This window comes from Drosophila sulfurigaster, chromosome X (genome assembly GCF_023558435.1).
Source record: "Drosophila sulfurigaster albostrigata strain 15112-1811.04 chromosome X, ASM2355843v2, whole genome shotgun sequence".
In the NCBI taxonomy this organism is placed as follows: Eukaryota; Metazoa; Arthropoda; class Insecta; order Diptera; family Drosophilidae; genus Drosophila; species Drosophila sulfurigaster.
The window spans coordinates 8,405,571-8,424,448 of record NC_084885.1 but is presented as its reverse complement, the minus strand read 5'-3'; the positions used below and the strand labels follow the sequence as shown (position 1 = coordinate 8,424,448).

At 42.9% G+C, this 18,878-nt stretch overlaps 1 protein-coding gene across 7 annotated transcripts in view; it reads right to left on the bottom strand.

Moving 5' to 3' along the window:
• The window catches only part of LOC133849417 (protein sprint), a 137,678-nt gene that overhangs the window by 799 nt on the left and 118,001 nt on the right, over positions 1-18,878 (bottom strand). For 6 of the 7 annotated variants that reach the window (XM_062285477.1, XM_062285478.1, XM_062285479.1 and 3 more), the window contains 4 exons: positions 10,665-12,270; positions 8,868-9,914; positions 8,534-8,791; positions 32-858 (listed from right to left, as the gene is read on the bottom strand). In XM_062285477.1, the coding sequence (XP_062141461.1) occupies positions 32-858; positions 8,534-8,791; positions 8,868-9,914; positions 10,665-12,270 (3,738 nt within the window). Of the gene's footprint in view, positions 1-31; positions 859-1,730; positions 3,011-8,533; positions 8,792-8,867; positions 9,915-10,664; positions 12,271-18,878 lie in introns of those variants that run through there. The other variant, XM_062285483.1, reaches the window with a different exon arrangement.

Sequence of the window (18,878 nt, the reverse complement as noted above, 5' to 3'; positions counted from 1 at the left end):
GTGAGCTGGTATAAAATGTAGTATTACTTACATCGAGTGAACCGCTGCCGCTTTCGCCCTCGGAGGCCATGAATGTCTTGAGCACTTGGACGGCACTGCAGAGCGCCGTCAGATAATAGCCTGGCTCGCCGTTGAGCAGCGTTGGCTGCAACAGACCCCACATGAACTCGGCCTCGATTTCGGCGCCAACGAAGCCACATTTGGCCACCACATAGACGAGCACGGGCAGAAAATCATCGGCGCCCAGCTGCTGGCCACGCGGACAACCGGTGGCATCGAACACCGTCGAGATGACGCACAAGAAGAGCTCCAGCTTGTCCAGCGGCAGTTCGGCCTCCTGCAAACGCCACAGCAGATTGGCAATCAGACGCAAGGCGGTCTGTGATGGTGGCGTCACGGTGGCACGAATGCCAAAATCGGAGGCGTCACGCTCGCAAGCGTAACGCACATTTTGCGCCAAGAGCTGAATGTCCTCGCTGCGCTTGTAATAGTCGACGAAGATGCCATAGAGATGTTCGCGCAGCGGCAACACGACCAGCTGATGCATCACCGTCTCGAGCATGGTGTCGAGATTGAGAAACTCATCGGGCTTGAGGCGAGCACGCGCCGATTCGAGTTCGGCGTGGAATTTGCCCTCGCCATGCTTGACCAGATAGTTCTTCATGCCGCTCATAAACTGACGCATGTTGCGCATTATTACCTGCGGCACCGCCTCGCGCGACTCCTTCGTGCAGCTGATAAAGTTCTCAATGTTGCGTGCGAATGTCGAGCTCGGATCCTGAGCCAATTGCAGCGTGTAGGCGCGCAGCGAGTCGCCCGGTCCGATGCTTTGCACGTTCATCTTGTTGCGGGGATGGCCTGAAATGAAGATGAGAAGAAAATTATAAGTAAATATGTATATGTATATATACTTAAAACTGAGTTGGAGATGAGGAGAAAATGATAAGTAAATATAAAAACATATGTATATAAATAATACTAAGGAAAAAGACTGAGTTGAATAGCGTTATTTGTGAAGATCGAGTGAAAATCGAAGATAGTTAAGAAGAAGGAGATAACTGATATTAGGAATAAAATATGCATTTGAATGAGAAACAAGATCACTACGACAAAGCTAGAGCGAGAGAAAAAGTTAGAGAAAGATAAAGAGATCAGCAAACAGATTTTGCATTTCAATTGCGCTAAAGATCGTTAAAGGTTTTTAAGTTGAAGATCACTACAAAATTCACTGAAGAAATTCATTATTAAACATCTATGCATTTCAACTATAAAAGAGTAGCTGAAGATCGTATTATTTTTCTTTACTTTTTCAGTTGAAGATCACAAAAAATTTCAAGAGAGCTGCTGAAGATCGTTGTTTCTTTTCTTAACGATCGAATTGCAAGAGATTCACTGAAGAGCTTTTTTTCCATTACTTGAAGATCATTAAAAAATCATTGCACTGAAGATCGTTTTCTTCTTGTCTTGAAGATCATTAATGCTTGCACTGAAGATGTTGCTTTTACTATCTTTGAGAGAAGAGCAATCATGATCTGATCTGAAGATAATCGTGTTGGTTGGCATGAAAAGAAACGAGATCACCGATAGATCATTGTCATACAGTTCGCAGAAAAGAAAGAGCTAACTACTAGACTAGATATAAAACTTTTTTCGATTATGAAATCATATGGTAAATGTCGATAGATCACTTTTGTATTTCCTTCCTTCCTTTTCTGTGATTAATTCCTTACCGAATAGCAGTTGACAGAGCAGCTGAAACAGACAGACCATGGGGGCACAGCAGCCGTGGCCCGTGTGGCAGTGTCGCTCATCGGCGCACTCGCACTTCCGCCGATAGCTGCGATAGAGACGCTGACTTTGCGCCTGCAGTGAAATGCCGAGCGCCTGGCACTCGACAATGTGCGTCATGTTGAGCAATATGTTGCCCTGATCGTCGAGACGAAAGAATTGCTTGATATCATAATGATCACAGGTATTCCGATCGCTTGGATGGCACAAATCCACATTCGTTGTTGTTTGTGTGGTGACATCTGTTGTCTCGGTGCGTGGATTGGGACATTTCCCAATGGCGCCCATTATGGAGCCGGCGAGTGCTTCAGTCTTCAGTTGCTTGCGATTGATGCGGCAGTCTTTGAGCACCTGTTGCGGACAGGTGGCCGTCGTAGTCGTTGTTGTTGTTGTTGTGGAAATCGAACCCATGCTGGAGAGGCTGCTGCTGGCGTATTTCGATTTCTTGCCGAGCACCGTGCTGCTCGTGTGTTCCTCCTGTTCGTGCTGTGCATTCGTCAGCGGGAGCGGTAAGCCCGTCTGTATTTTATCCACAAAGAGCAGCTCAAGCAGCTTGCGCTTGCGTCTTCCCATTTTGCTTTTGCTGCCTGGCTTCTTCTCCTCGAGCTCTGGCACAGTTGTTGTGGGGGGCAGCAGCAACAGATTGTGGCTGCTGTGTGTGCGCTGTTGGAGCAACTCCTCTTCGAAGTCGCCGGAGAAGAAGTTGTCGTGCTGCTGCGGATGCTCGACAATCTCCCACTCGGCCATGAAGCTGAGGAAGAGCGCCTCCTCCTTGTAGTGCAGCACATGGGCGGGATCGTGAAAGAATTCCTCGGGCTCCAGACGTTCGATGCGTTCCTCATCCAAGCTGCACAGCGATTTCGATAGATCCACGACGATGCCATTCGATGTGTTGTTGGTGGTGTTGTTGGTGGTGTTGTTGGTGGTGGTGGGAAGCGCGGGATTGCTGTGACTGTTGTGCGGGAGGTTCGCGGAATTTGCGCGCGACGATTTTCTGAACCAGCTCATGATGGATTCTAAAGCGATTTTTGCCAGCTAAAACGAATTGGCGAAAACGCAAGTTTCTCATCGGCACAAGCTGCTGCCCGTCTCAGTCTCTCTGAGTGTGTGTGTGTGTGTGTGTTATCGATTATGTGTTATCGTTACACTTGTCGCTGGCTCGCACGCTCTCTCTCTGTCTCTCTTTCTCGTTTCGTTTTCTCTCTTCTTTTTTTGTTCGTTTCGCTCTTGAAGCGTTGTCGCGTCGTTGCGTTGTTGCTCTAAAAGCGGCCAATGCAAAACTAATGCTGAACTTCATACGCATTAGTTTATAAGACCGCTGCATCTGCACTTGCAAACTGCGCTGCCTGCGTCGACGGCGCTGTCGCGAAAATATAACAAAGATAGCGAGCGATGCCGACGCTGACGTCCTAATTAGCGCAGCGACCTCATTTCCCTTTTTCTCTCTCTCTCTCTCTTCCTCTCTTCCCTTTGCCTGTTCAGGTAATAATGCGCGATCTACGCGGAAATTTCCCGGATATTTACCTGCCACATTGCGTTGCACACAGATTAAAGGTCTGTTGCCTGCTTTTTGCGCAAATCAAATGTGGCCACAATATCAGCAGCAGCAGTAATATTTGCCTGTCTAGGGGGAGAAAAAAACTGTGTCAAGAGGAAATCGTCTTGAGTCAGTCAGGGTCGAAAGGGGCCTCAAGCATTGTCAAAGAGAGGGGGAGGGAGAATGCAGAGAAACAGACACAAACAGAGAGAGAACATTGTGTCTAGACTTGACGCGACAATCTCTTGGAATGTTGCAAATGCCGACCGATAACTTTTAAGTCGAGGAATTTTGCTAAGGGGAAAATTATCACTCGACTTGCGGAGTCACAGAATTTCACTTTAACAACAAATTCCTCATTAGAAATGAAAACTTCGGTGAAAACATTTCTTGAATCGCTAAAACTAAGTTTAAATAATTTTGAACCGATGCTTAACATAATTGTGTTTGCTTCATTTTCGAAAAGTTTATTGTATCGTTTATCGGTATGCTCTATGAAAAGTCAGTTGAATCTTTAACTCTCGAACTCAAGCATCGCAAAAATAAATTGTTTATTAAAAAATTTAGACATGGCCCTTGACTGATAGTTTCATTTTAGCTTAAGAAACTTCTTGAGCATCAAACACTCGCATTAAGCTTTTCTAGAAGAATATTTTTGTGACTTCTAACACAACATGCCTTAACTTTAAGAACTTTCTTTAAATTTAAACTCAAAAACTATTCCCTTAATGTTTAGTATTCCATAAAGCTATTAAAACTCTTTATCAGTTTGTATGAAATAACTAAATTAGATATAAGTTTCGATGTAGCTATGGAAAGCCTAGATCAGCATTTATAAGATAACTAAATCAGATGTAAGTTCTATTTTCTAACTTTAAAGAACTTTTATTTCGAGTTGTTCAACTTTCTTGTAGTTATCGTTGCAGATTAAGAACAATTTTTAAGCAATTAACAACTTTGAAAACTTATTTTCCAAAGTTTAGTATTTGATGAAACCTTAGATTGGTTTGTATAAGACAACTAAATCATATATATATGAAATATATATATGAATGTAAATAACAAATGCAATTAACAAAGTTGAAAAACTTTTTCAAAATCGACTAAAGAATCTGCTCTACAAATAGTTAACAAATTCAACGATAGTCCTCTGAAAACAGCGTATGCAGAGAGTGTATAATTCTGTAATAATCAAGTAAGCTGTAGAACTTTTCTATGAAGGCCGCCAATGAATCATTCACTTAGAGATTGATTGCAAACATTGTTGCGGCTAAAGGGAACAAAAGAGTTTGTCCCATCTCTATGTAAAACGCCCATCTCTAGCAGTTTATCTAGCTTCGGCTGATGGTGACTAAAGAGGCGTCAAATAACACTCAAACTACCTGCGATAGTGACTACGAATAGCTAAGCGAAGCGAATCATTCAATCAGCGAGCAGGTAACCATTTTGTTGTATGCGCTGACAGGTAACTGTAAAAATGCGAGAGAAGGCAAACAGAATGAGAATGAAAGAGAGCGAGAGGAGAGCTTAAGAGCTGCTCGCAAGGCTGTTGAGATTAGCGCAGCGAGTTGATTCATAGCTCTAGCTTAGAACAGCTCTGAAGAACAGCTGTAAATCGCAGCTCCGTTATTCACACACAAAACAACGGCCATGTTTTCAACAGCAGATCAAAGAATCAAAGAGAGATAGAGAGAGAGAGCGAGAGAGAGAGCGAGAGAGAGGGAGAGCTTAGTTTAACGACGGTTTGTCTAATAATGTTGTCTGAATGACGCCATCAAATTGAATGGGAGACAACAATGAAATTATAGTTGATGCGAAGCGTGCCTCAACCTAATGCTATAGTATTTACATTTATACAGATTTTTCTATATATATATATAGTTATATTTATTATTATGCTGATCTATTGAACGGGAGACAATTTGCAATTGCACCTTACGATTGCATCAGCTTTTAGAGAAGACTCCTCTCGTTTCTGCTGCGCAATTAGGAAAAACCTTTGGCAAACTCGTAAAGTCGTAAAGTGATATTTCCAAGGTGCCTGGGGTTCAGGAAATGTTGCATACATAGCCGATGTGTACAGTTAATACTGTACTAAATACATCAACCAAAATGGTGGTAAAAGGAGGCGCTAAGCCACAACAAAATGGTCTTCATCTACCTGCGATTATATTTTTGGGTTTTTCTATTTCACATTATTTGTTACAGCAACTACATTTGTGTACAGACTTTTCTTAAATTCTAGAGAGAGTTTCTATTTTCACTTTTAAGAGGTATTCTGAAATTTTTCTCACTATGCAATGTTGTATTGAACTCGAGATAACATTAATGTGTGTAATTTTTCTTCTTTGGAATTATTCCTCATCAGAAGTTACATTATTATAATTAGCGACTTCAAATTAGTCACCCATATAATTTAGCTTATATAATGCTTATTCTGCATGCTTCAGCATAATTGCTTCAAAGATAAACCGTTACTCATAGTTACTGCAAAAGTCCCGCTATTAATGCAGTCTGCAAAATTGCAGTTGCATTTCAGAATGTGCTTCCCCAAAGTCACTTTTGAATTTAGTTCATAAAATTTCGGTTACATTTCAGAATGTGTTTCCCTAAACGCGTTAATATTCCCAACTTTTTGGTAGCTTTTTTTGCATTCGATAGACAGTTAGTTAAGGATAGCAATTTGCTACTCTGAATATTTCAGATTAAACAAGTTTTATATATAGTACTTGTAGTTCTGTTCAAGATATTTTCATATGCTCAATACTTCAGATTAAACATAGATCTGTATATTCCGTATTTAGAATAAACAAGTTTTATATACTCGTAGTTCTGTCTTTCTGTTCAGGATATGAATTTAATATTCGGAACACTTTAGGTCAATCAAATTTAATATAGTTTTGTATTTCAAAGGGATGGATTAATCAGATGCTATTTAGTTTTGTTTCATTTCTATATCAATTTGATATTCTGAATACTTCAGACTAAGGAAGTTCTAAATAAATTTGATATTTTGAATACTTCAGATCAATCAAGTTCAAGTTCAAAGAGATGGATTTATCAAATTCTATTTAGTTCTGTTTCAACTCTGTTTAATCTGGACTATTTCAAGGTGCCCTCAAAAGTTGCAGCTGTTTTTTTTTAGCTGTAATTTTTATTGCCTCGCTATTTGTTTTATTTTATTTTTTTTTTGTGTTTTTAAGACAACGCGAGAAAGTTCAGCGAACTGTTGTCGTTGTCGAGAAATTATCCAGATTTGTGCTTATCACACTTAGAATACAATAGAAATATATGAGAGGAGAGGAGCTTGGCAACAGAGAAACGGGGAAAATGGGTTGCCTAATTGCAAGAGGCTGCGATAACAATTTGCAAATTGCAATTTGCATTTTGCATTTGGTATCAACGGCAAGCACGTGCTCATTGGGCTGGACCAGAATGTGAGGCTAAAAATAGTCGCGAGTGTTGGAGTGCGTTTAAAAACGCGCTAAAAATAAAATACGCGCGCGATTTACACAAGTGAATGTGAGGAGAGGAGTTTTGTTTGTTTATATTTGCATTTCATCAGACGTTGACCTAAAATAGCCACACTTCGACACTCGATCGATGTCTTGAGCTCACGCTGAGATGGCGACGAGGCGATCGAGACTTGAGGCGGGCAAATTACGCATCCCATTGAGCGACGCACGGCGTGCGCGTTTTAAAACGCGCGCTGATAAAAACGCTGCGGTTTACATTCCAAAGTGCAAGACAAGCGACGACAATTCTTGCTCCAATATTTGCATATAGAGAGAGAGAGAGTGAGTGAACCAAAGAGAGAGAGCGAGAGCAACTTATCAAATTTGTTTGGCTTGCAAACTGCGACGCAGTTTAGTCACAAGGCAGGCGCCGCCAGGGCGGGGTGTGGAAGGGGGGAATGTAAGCACGAAATGTAAAGAGAAAGAGAGCGCGAGAGAATGCCAAAGAAAGGGGGATGACGAAGGGGAGACATTGCGCGGGGCAGATAAGTTTCGGCAAAGGCTTTGTAGTCTGCAGATCGCAGACTGTAAACTGACCGCGACAAGAGCGGCCTACAAAGCGGAGACGTTGACTGCGACGCTGACTGCGACGTCGCCTGCAGCAGCAGCCGGAGCCGCAGTTTGATAATGTTTTTCGCATTAACCGGTTGAAAGCGGTAAGCGATGCGTACAAGCTTTTATTGTTGACTTTTGCGTGCGCTCAATCTGCCCATCTTGCAATCTCGCCATCTGGCAATCTCTCATTCCATTCGCTGTCTTGATGGAGGCCATCGAGGCTGAATGAATGATGCAACAATAACAAGCGATTGCAGCAAATTGAGCATGGCATTCATTAAGGAGGATCTTCTCAACACTCGAGTGTGGCGATCATATGCTCGAGTTAATCTGCACATCAAGCGGATCAAGTAATTCGTATTAACTGCCATCACAGTTATCGTTATCGATGGCAACCTTGAAGTATGCAAAGTTGAGCTGAACTGATCCTCGACTGATCTTATTGCAAAGAACACTCATAATCAGAGTGAGAGAAGCTCATCAACTTTCTTCTACTTTAAAATTTAATTAATGTTTAGGAAATTTCTTCGTTCACATGACTTCAATGCTGCAACTATTATATTCAACTAATATTATTTGTCCAGGGAACTTCTCAAAGAGACTGGAACTCTTGAATTTCTTAATCGAGCTTCTTATTCGAAAATCAATTGCTTCGAGTGGAAAAGAAATATCATTAAAGATGAAAACATCAATGTAAAGTACACTAAGAACTATACAGAACTATTTCAGTCTATCGATGAACATTAGCACCATTGTTGAAGATCACAACGATTGTCGGGTTGTTAGCAGAGCTATTAACTCAAAAGCGGACTGAATACATTCTACGGGTCGCAGCAGTCTTTTCCCCAATATAGTAATAAATAAAGAATAATCTCCTAACGAAGCTTTTTCTTCAGTGGATTCACACAATACGCAAGCTCTCATTGGACTTAAAGCCAAAATGTAATTTAGTCTTTAAGGATTAAGCAGCACATTGAAAGGTTACTGAGAGTCCCAACTGCACTTTCCATATTGTTTCAGGCCAACCAAAAAAGTACATAAAGAAACCTTACTATCAAACTCAGCTCGATCTTCACTCGATTGACACCAAGTCCAATTCTTATTGAATAAAAAAAAGGGAATTACTACGAGTACTCACATAGTATCTCACGATCCCGCATACTTGGATTCCTCAATATGGTGGCCACTTTAGGTCTCATTGCCTTGTTGTTATTATTATTATTGCCTGCGCCAGCGCCGGCATTATTGCCATTCTTGTTGGCCTTGAGCGTGTCCTGGTTGCAGCTGCTGTTGCTGCCATCTTTGGTGCTGCTGAATTCCTCAACGATCGTATCGTCCTCCGACAATGCCGGTCGGCACTTCGACAAGTGAATGGTGTCCGAGTTCATGGTGGCATCTGCAAGAAATTAATCATTTTTATATGCATACTTTTGATACTGCTCGAAGATATCTCGCTAGCCTTAAGCACTTACCATCCTGCATGGGAATGAACGAGTCCCATTGCGATGAATCCCACGGCTCGGAGAAGACGGTGCCATCGTCGGACTGTGCCGAGTCAATGCCGCCGTAATACGTCTGACAGAAGGCAGCACAATTGCGCTCCACATTGTCATAGGCGGAGAGACGACAACCATTCTGGTTCTGATTCGAATTCTGGTTCTGATTCTGACTCTGGAATGACTTTTGACTGTCCTTGTCCTTCTCCTTGTCCGCACACTGTCCGGCACTCGGCACCGATTGCAGCGGTACAACGTTGCCCACGCTTTGCGGTGGTGTCGAGCAACGCACGAGCTCCGGCAGATTGAGATCGGGCAGACGCTTGGCAATGATCTGGTGCACGGTCAGTGGTCGCTTCTTGGCACCTGGGCCATTTGCATCCTTCTCCCGACCAAGGGAATTCTCCTTCTCCTGCCAATCGGCTGCGGTCGCATCGTAGTCACCGCCATTTGTCTCCTGCTTGGCCATAAACTCCCAGCTGCTGTCGAGTTGCCAGTGCTCGATGCGATTGCGTCCGCGTTTCGCTTGCGGTTGTTGAGCCAACGGCTTTGGTTTCTGCTTCAACTCATCCAAACTTCCGGCGGCCAATTTCTCCAGATCGGCGGGCATTAAAAGTGGCGCCGCTGTGGTGGCCAAGCCACCTTTGAGTGGCTCCGAGTGTCGTTGATTCGCCGGCAGCAGTTGGCTGCGTTGCTGTCGTCGTAAAATCGCCGCCGCTGCATTAGTTAGCCCCGCCTGACGCAATGCATCGGCGGGCTCGGCATAGAAGGGGCTGCCCTGCTTGCTGCGCGAAGAGCCGGGCGTTTGAGCATGGGCTGTGGGTGTCGTGTCGCCACCGTCATCGGCAGTGCTGTGCTCCGTGAGTGATTGTGTCATGGCTGGCGCCAGATTTGGCAGCTGCAGTCCAGCGCGGGATCGTGGCGCTGCATCGCCGGAGAACTGCAACAGTTGCTGGCTGCTCTCGAGCTGCTGCTGTGGGGTGTCTTCACAGGGCGAAAGCAGTTGTTGCGTGGGTGTGCTGGCTGCAATGGAGAACAGAATCAGGACATTAGTTAGATAAACGGATTAATGAAGAGGGTGTTACAAGAAAATCATTTTATCAGGGACTTGTCGAGGGACTCAATTGAAATGTTCAGTTCAAGGATTTTGTTGCGGAGTCAAAATTTAGTCTAGAAGTTTCCCTTCAGGTTACAGTCGGTCGTTTAGTCGAGGGTTTTCGTAGAGGGTTTTACTGAGGCTTTTCGTACAGCCAATGTTAAGCACATATTCAAGGGCGAGAGACAAGAAATTTAGTCGAAGAAGTCGAATTTGGTGAAAGAGTTTTACTAAGGAAGTTTCTGTACAGGTTTTAGACAAAAGCTAATTGCCTTGCGAATTTAGATGACGGGATATTTTTTAAAGATTTTCTTCAAAACTTGCCAACAAATATTTGAGTCAAGAACTTTGCCTGAAAATGTTAGACAATGAATTTTGTTGAGGCAGCTTTCCTCTTAGTGTTTAGACAAGGGGTTTCGATCTACACAGGAGGTTTAGACAAGGTATTTAGTCAAGGGGTTTCACCAGACTTTTTGGTCTAGTTGGTTAGAGGAATAGTTTCCGTTAGGGTTTTGGGAATTCATCGTTTAGTGATTTTCAAAGACTTTAAGTTGTAGTCGAGGGATAGTCGAGAGGCTTTCTGAAGGGGAATTCATTGTTAAAGTTTCGCTAGTTTAGTCAACGGTGTTTTCCTAGGGCTCCCTAGTTGATGGTAGTGTTAAGTGCAGTTAACTTACGTGTCTCGGCGAGCAGATCGGGTCGTCGGTTTAGCACACCGCCGTGCGCATCGAGTCCCGGCTTGAAGCTGGTCAGGAGACTGGCACGATCGCTGGGATCATGCGACCAGACGTCCTCGTAGTCGCTGATCTTGTCGCTCAATGCGCTGGCGCAATACTGAGCCGGCGGGCTCTCGAGTATGTCCGATTCCTGATAGTGTTTCGACTCCTTACTCCGGATGCGTGACTTGCGCGACTTGCTGCCACTGCTGCCGGTGCCGGGCAACAATCCTGTGGCGCTGCTCGGCGTCAGAGGCGAGAGTATCTTGCGCTGACTGTGCGTGGAGTCGCGACTCGACTGCGAATGAGTTTGCCAGCGACTGTCATTCGAGGAGGATGTGCCCTGCGACGAGAGCGTGTCCTTGCACTCGCCCTCGGGCGACAAGCGTTTGGCAAATGTCTGGAACGTGCTCGTGCTGGCCTGCGAGTTGAGCAGCGCGTTGAAGGGATTACTTGACGCCGGCGTCGTTACCTCCACAAATTGTGCTGGATTCGATTTGGTTGTCGGTGGAGTTGCGGCTCCCCCGCTTAGGTTGCTTCCGTTCTCCATTGAGAAGGTGACAGTTGTGGTCACCGTAAAGTTATTGTTCAGCTGATCCGGTGAATGGGGTTTGGACCAACGCATCGGCGGCGCCGGTGGCTTGAGATTCAACGTGTTTGGCGGCTTTGGTCGCTGCGGACGCTGCACTTGCTCCACTTCGCCGCTCGCTGCTGTTGTCTTGAACGTGCTGAGATTGTTGCTGTTGCTGTTGTTGTTGCTGTTGCCTAACGTTGGCAACTGTTGCTGTGGCTGCTGCTGCTGCTGTGGCACTTGCTGTTGATCGAGCATTGCGCCGCCTGGCAAATAGCCCTGAGCGTCCACCGGGGACATCGTGAGTATGACCGAATCCACCGAGTTGGGACTGAGCAGCTGTTGCATGTGCTGTCCCCCGCTGGTGCAGAATGAGCTCATGCTGGAGTTGGTGTCCGACGGCGTGCCCGCCTGACTGAAGAAGCCCAACAGCTGGCCGCTGCCCGTTGGACTGAACACGTTGTTGTTGTTGTTGTTGCTGTTGTTGTTACCACCTTGATGTGGTGCCACCGCCGACTGTGGCTGCCGCTCTGGCTTGTCGCTGAAGAAGGTTGCGGTGCCCAGGCCGCTCGTCTCGGTCAGCGACAACGGCGACTTGGCATCGAGCAGCAGCTGTTGCTGTTGCTGCAACTGTTGCTGTTGCTGTTGTTGCTGCTGCTGTTGCAGCTGCTTTGGGGGACCTAGGACAGCCGGACTGCTGGCATAGCTCCAGAACTCCTGACCGAGCAGTGCCAGAGACGAGAGCTTCTTGCGGTTGTTTGCTTCACGTAAAACACGCGGCAGCATCAGCTGCACGGGCAGCTCGTCGCAGCATTGCGCATAGTGGGCAATGAGTGCGGGAATCGAGCCGAATTTGAAGCGTGAACTCTCCAGGCTGAGTATGTTATTGTCCTGCGACTGTATCAGATAGTGTTCGATGTAGGGTCCTGTGTCCTGTGGCAGACGCACTGACACAGCCATCGTATTCGGTTGGCTCGAGCCGCGCACAATGAAAGTCTGCAAAAGGAAAATAGAAAGAGAGAGAGAGAGAGAGAGAGAAAGTTGCTGTTGAGTGAGCTGTTGTCATAATTCAGCGCGCGCGTTAAATGTTGCGTTAAAAATGCGCGCACATAAATTTCCCATTTCCCATTTCCCACATTCTCCCATTTTTGCCCGTCGCATGATAAATGATAAATTGGTATGCGATGCGTTCGTTTCACAGTCTCTTTTCCACTCGCTTGGTCTGCGCCTTTGTCTTGGCAAAAACTTTGCAGACGCTGCGACAAAGCGGCCAAGTCGTGTGGCAAGTGGCAAGTAGCGAGTGGCGAGTGGCATTTGCACTTCACTTCACTTCACATCCTTGGCAACGCCTTCTGCAGCTAAACGGCTGCAGACCTGGTCAAGTGGCAGGCGATGTCCGTTTTCTTTTTGTTTTTTGTTAATCGCCTGCTAAAGTTTTCATAATGAGCGTTTCACTTAAAGTCACGCACAATACGCAGCAGCTGTTGTTGCCGTGTTCCACTCAACGATTTCAACGGCAATTCGCCAACGTTAATTCGAGTATTAAAAGCGCAAACTATGTAAAAAAGAAGGTAAACTATCGGAAGTTAATGAATTACATAGTTCAAAACATATCAAACAAAAGATAGACTATTCATCGTTCTTTACTCAATTTTAGTCAAGTCTTTGACCTATAAAATTGTGTTTCTCTATTAAAGATTATATACAATTATTCTCAATACAAAAATATAATCAAATTCTATCTCTTATAAAACTTTGCACATTTTTCTCTACTTTAGTTTATTTGCCGTTTTTCTCACTAGTTTATTTGCTTAAGACTCATGTAATTACAAATCCATCTGCAAATGTTTGACTAGCTTTACCAACACAAGATAAGCTCTAATATCTTATCTATTTTGGCGCCCAATTCTGTCCCGAGTAATTCAAAATTAGCCAACTTATTTGATATGCTCTGAATGTGATAAAAGAGATGATGAGCAACATAAGTTCACGCTCAAAATGTTCCAACTGCTTTTCACTTCACTTTGCATTGGGATTTCCCGACAAAACTCTTACGATTTTAAGCTGAGGCGAATGTGTTTTAAAGAACTCGTTTTTTTTTGCTTTGCTTTCTATTATGCGTTTTTTATACCCGCTACCCATAGGGTAGAAGGGTATTATAACTTTGTGCCGGCAGGAAATGTATGTAACAGGCAGAAGGAGGCATCTCCGACCCTATAAAGTATATATATTCTTGATCAGCGTCAACAGCCGAGACGATATAGCCATGTCCGTCTGTCCGTCTGTGTGTCTGTCCGTCTGTCCGTCTGTCCGTATGAACACCTAGATCTCAGAGACTATAAGAGATAGAGCTATAATTTTTTTTCGACAGCATTTGTTATGTTTGCACGCAGATCAAGTTTGTTTCAAATTTTGGCCACGCCCACTTCCGCCCCCGCAAATCAAAAAAAATCGAATAACAAGCGTAAATTTAAAGCTAGAGATGCGAATTTTGGTATATACTATAATTACTATAGTAGTTATAATTCCTGAATTGGAAGTTATTAAAGAAATACTTTTGTATAGGCAAAAACGCCTACTTACTAGGGGTCTTAGTTGCTTTGGCTGACAATCTGGTACATTGTGCCGTCTATCGTATCGATATACCAAACATACCATTTGGTATATTTTTAGTATTTGTTTTTTAGTATTTTCAGTATATGTTGAAAATAATACCGCAATATTTTGCCCTTATTAAAAATGGGTAGCGGGTATCTCACAGTCGAGCACACTCGACTGTAACTTTCCTACTTGTTTTTGTATGCTACTGTGTTTTGCTAAGCAATTGTGTATGTGCATGTGTGTGTGTGTGTGTGTGTGTGTGCTTTTCAATTTCGTTGAGCAACCCTAAAAGCATGCAATTATATTTTTTCAGATTTCAATAAATGCCAACTCTAGAGCTATGGCTGCAGGAGGGCGGGGCGGGGGGCGGCAAACGAATATGGACGCCCCGCGGCGTTGTTTATGATTTCTGTGCGCGTTCTGCACAATTTTCAATAAGCAGTTGAGAGAGCGCAAAGGCAAAAAAAAACGAAGCAAAAGATAAAAAAAAAAAAATGGAAAACGTATAACAACGCACTTGATATGATGAGCTCAAAGGGGCGGGAAAGCATAAAGGAGAGGGGGCAGGGGCAGGTATAATGGCAGGACAGAAGTGCTGGCTGTATAGATATGATGACTCTATGCTCTTGCGTTTCCCCCTTCCGTGCTTCGTTCGTTCAATGTTTATTTGATTTGCTTGCGAGTTGCAACAATTTTTTAAAGCATACTTTTCGGCTGTTGATTTTATTATACGCAGACGGCAAATGCTGCAGGCGAGAGCGAAAGAGAGCGATGCTAAAGCACATTATATACTGATTCAATAATGTGGTCAATGTGGGCGCCCAGCATAAGGGGCGTGGCTGCTTGCTTGACCGTCACGGAAATGCAATTTGCGAGGGACAAAAACGAGCGTAAAAATGTCTTAACAAGCTGCTCAACTGAATACAGATAATGCCAAAGGGGCAGTGAGAGAAAGAAAGAGGGAGAGAGAGAGAGAGCAAGAGAGAGTGAGAAAGAGGGGAATAGTGAGTGAGCTGGAGTAATCTGTGTGTGAGCTTGCCTGCATTTTATGGACGCCTTGACAAATTTTGCCAATGTGGCTGACAATAAAAAGGCGTAACGGCATTTCAAGCCAGACACACAAGCAAATAAATACATCAATATATGTATATATATATATATATTTATATATTTTTATGTATGTATGTATGTGCGTGTGTGTGTGTGTGTGTATGCAAATCCATTGTCGATTGCCGCAGTTCAAACAATAGTTGCAATCAATTGGCTTTTACTTCTGCTCTGCTGTAGACACGCCCACAATGCCTGGACTGCCAAGCACTCACACACACTCCCACACACACACACACATGCACTTACGCAGTTGCAACAAATTGTATAGCCTGCTTTTAGGCGCTGCCCGCAAATGGAAGCTCTAGAAATGCCATTAGACGACAACGTCAAATGCATTTTCACTTCACAGTTCGTTGACTTGCAGTCTGTCGACTTAGCTCTCCACTCTCCATTCCCCACTTTGCACTCTCCACTCTACTCTCCACAGTCTACAACACTCTACACCTGTGCATAACTCTCCGCTGTCCATTTGCCGCACACTTCAAAAACTTTGCTTGTTTTGCCCAAAAAATGTCACTTGCACTTTTCCAACCGCAAAAGCCTGTTAACGGTTTCAATTTCCGTTCTGTGGGCGTGGCCGGTGTCGCGCGTCTAGTTAATTTATACGTTGCGGTGCGTGCAACTGAAGTGTTGCACAATTTCCCGTCCGACATTTGTTATTTAAGTGATTTGTTCAGGCCAATTCAAGTGCGACTCTTTAAAATGTTTGTTTTGCTTTACACAAAAGTGGCGACAACATAAGACTTTGAAATTGTTAATCCGCTTAAAAAGTTACACATTATCTGTTTGTCGTCAACTGGCAGCAGAAAATTCTTTCTTCTATTCTAGTCTAGCTCTTGACTTCTTATGTTGTTTGCTAGTATATAGATTCTTTGCTTTTCTCTACCCACATTTTCGATTTGAATGTTACGTTTATATTCAACAAAGAATTTCTACACAGAGGGAAACAAATTTAGATTGAATCTTGTATCGTGATTTAAGATTTTTTCGACCTTAGATTAAAATAATCTTAAATCAAGATTTGTATGCTAAATTTGCATTTTAAGATTAAGAACATCATATTTTACCATTACAATTTTGCTTTAAGAATGTTTTATTCTAGATTGAAAAGAAGGTTGCATATCTTGATTTAAGAACTTTTTCATTTAAAAAAAAATCTTTAAAACAAGATTTTGAGGTTGAAAAATTTTGAGATTTTTTCATTCTTAAAACAAGATTATACTTGAATTTCAAGATTGAGCAATCTACAATTTAAATCTTTATTTAAGATTCGTTCAATTTTGATATCACATAAGATTGGTTCAATTCTTGATTTTATTCTTGATTTTAGAATGTTTTTTTTGTCTTTGTGTTTATTTGCTTATTCTAACATTTGCTGAACTAGTTAATATCTTGTTTTACTTTTGGTCCTGCCGCACTTTTTGCTTTATTTCCTTTTTCGTTTCACACTTTTTCTCTCTACTTCTCAGACTATACTTTAAGAAATAGTTGTAGTTGTATTTGTAATATTTTTTTTATGTAAATCGCAATCTCTTTTTCTTTCTCTATCTAAACTTATTTTCTGCACTTTTATTGCAGTTTATATTTATTTATAACTTTGCCAATTTGCATTAATATATTTGGACTAAATTTATTTATTAGTCTTCTTTAAATTGCACAAGTCTAGTTTCCATTCCTTGTCGCATTTGTCAATTTGCTGCTCTTGATTTATCTTCTTCTTTCTTCTTTTCAATTTCTCTTTCAATGTGTTCTTGCACATTCGTCCTGTTCTTGGCGTATTGCTAGCGAAAGTGATTTACATTTGTGCTGTTGGCGACTTGAATTGCATTCTGTTTTCGCATTTAATTGCACATAAATTATTGCAGCAATCGCACCACAAACACAACCGCTCGTTCACCCCTCGCTCTCGTTCACACTCTGCTTTCTGTCTCTTCCCGAAATTCACACAAAAAAAGAAGTCTGTCCTTGTCGTTGTCGCATTTGCGCCCATTTCCGGCAACTCGACTGCACTTTTTTCTCTCTTTCTCTTTCCCATCCTCTAGCTGTCTCTGTTTCACTGAGACTGAGAAGGGGTAACAACATTTCCGGTTTCCATTTCTCGACTATTTGCCGCGAGTGACAAGAGAGGAGTGAAGAGAAGGGGAAGGGGAATGGAGTATGAAATGTCCGCAGCGTCACCCCTTTGGCTGCATTGGCTGCGAGCCCAATGAGGTGTTCTCCCCCTCCCTCTCCTTCTCCCTCTCTCTCTCTTCTCCTCTGCAGTCCCCTTTGGGGACTTTTGCTGTTGCTGTGTCTTGTTGTTGTCCTTCACTATGCGCAACGTGTCGCAGCTGCTGTCTGCTGTCTGCTTTCCCCCCCACCCCTGTCCTCCTCACATGCTTTGCGGTCTCTGGCCATGAATCGAAAGTGCAGCCTCCCCCTTTAACCCTTTCCCCTCCCCACTCTACCAACCATTTTGCACATAGTTGTAATCAAGTTTTGGCCCGCAAATAGACTCGTCTCGTGTTTTGCGCTCGCTCGAGCACCAAGTCTAGTCTATAATCATCAAATCATGCTACGAGTACAATTTCTATTTTACCCACATTATTGTCCTTCGACTTGACACCGAATCTTGACAGCGTAATAGCCTCCGGTTTGCAATGAAGCGATCAACTAAACTGGCTCAAATGGCCATTGGGAAAAGGTTTTCTAAGTATGTAGTTGCTCGCAAATTGAGTTTGTCATAAACTAAAAGTGCTCACTTATTATTGAAATGCCTGCAACCGTTTACAAGTAGTACAAAATGCATGCATGGATTAAATTGAAGTGCCCAAAAAGTGTAACATAATCAAATGTGTAGAATACTTCACAATTAAATAATTGCTCAGGGGACATTTTGAATTAATTTTGCATTGAATTTAACATCGTTAATATATATTAAAATTCGTATTATCGAAATTCATCAACATGCTAAAGTTTAAAAGTTATCCTCAACTATTCTGGATTTTTCAGCCCAACAAATTGTAGTGGAAGTTCACAAAAAAAAACGCAACATACTTCGGAGCGCTTGTGTTAAATATTTGCTCTATGGGGCGTTTTGTAATTAATTTTGCTGTCAATTGAACTATTCTAATCTACACTGAATTTGGCATTATGACAACTTATGAACATATTACACTTTTAAAATGCATTCGTTCGCTATGGAAATCCCTGCATATGAATTGCAAAAAACGTAGCATACGTTTGAGCGTTAAAATGAAATGTTCTGAGTTTAACAATATTAATATTCAATAAAATACATATTCTATATATATGCCAGTACTTTAGATTAAGCGTTAGTATTTACATTAAATTATATCTAAGCTTTTTAAATAAATAGATAAATATATTAAAGTTATCAGAGGCCAATAAAAATGTTTTTTTGATATACATTGAAATGAACTGTCCATTTGTGTTGCTGCTGTGAGAGCTTGACGCTTTTTATTTGCCACTCGATTCCGACTCGAAAAACTTGCAACCGAAACTGAAACTGAAACTGTAAAATGGCGCCTCCTGTGGGGAGCAGCAATTTAACGCCAGACAGTGTCCTGCAGTGCCCCAGGGGAGAGAGAGAGAGAGAGAGAGCGAGAGAGAGAGAGAGACAGCCGCCTAATGAGTGTCGGCGGTTTGTGTGGTGCGACAACAACAAAAGTCGAGAGTGTGGGAAGCAGCGGGATGCGCATAAAAAACTGCATAAAATAATGAAATTATGCCGAGAAGCGTCGAGTGTCTTCAACATAGCAAACTGGACCTCTATTATCTAGCCATTGGTCCATTAAAAAAAGGGCAAAGCAAGCGATAAAGCAAGGGAGAGAGAGAGGGGGAAGGGAGGGAAAGACTGGGCAGTGGTTTCATATAATAAAAATCTCATATTT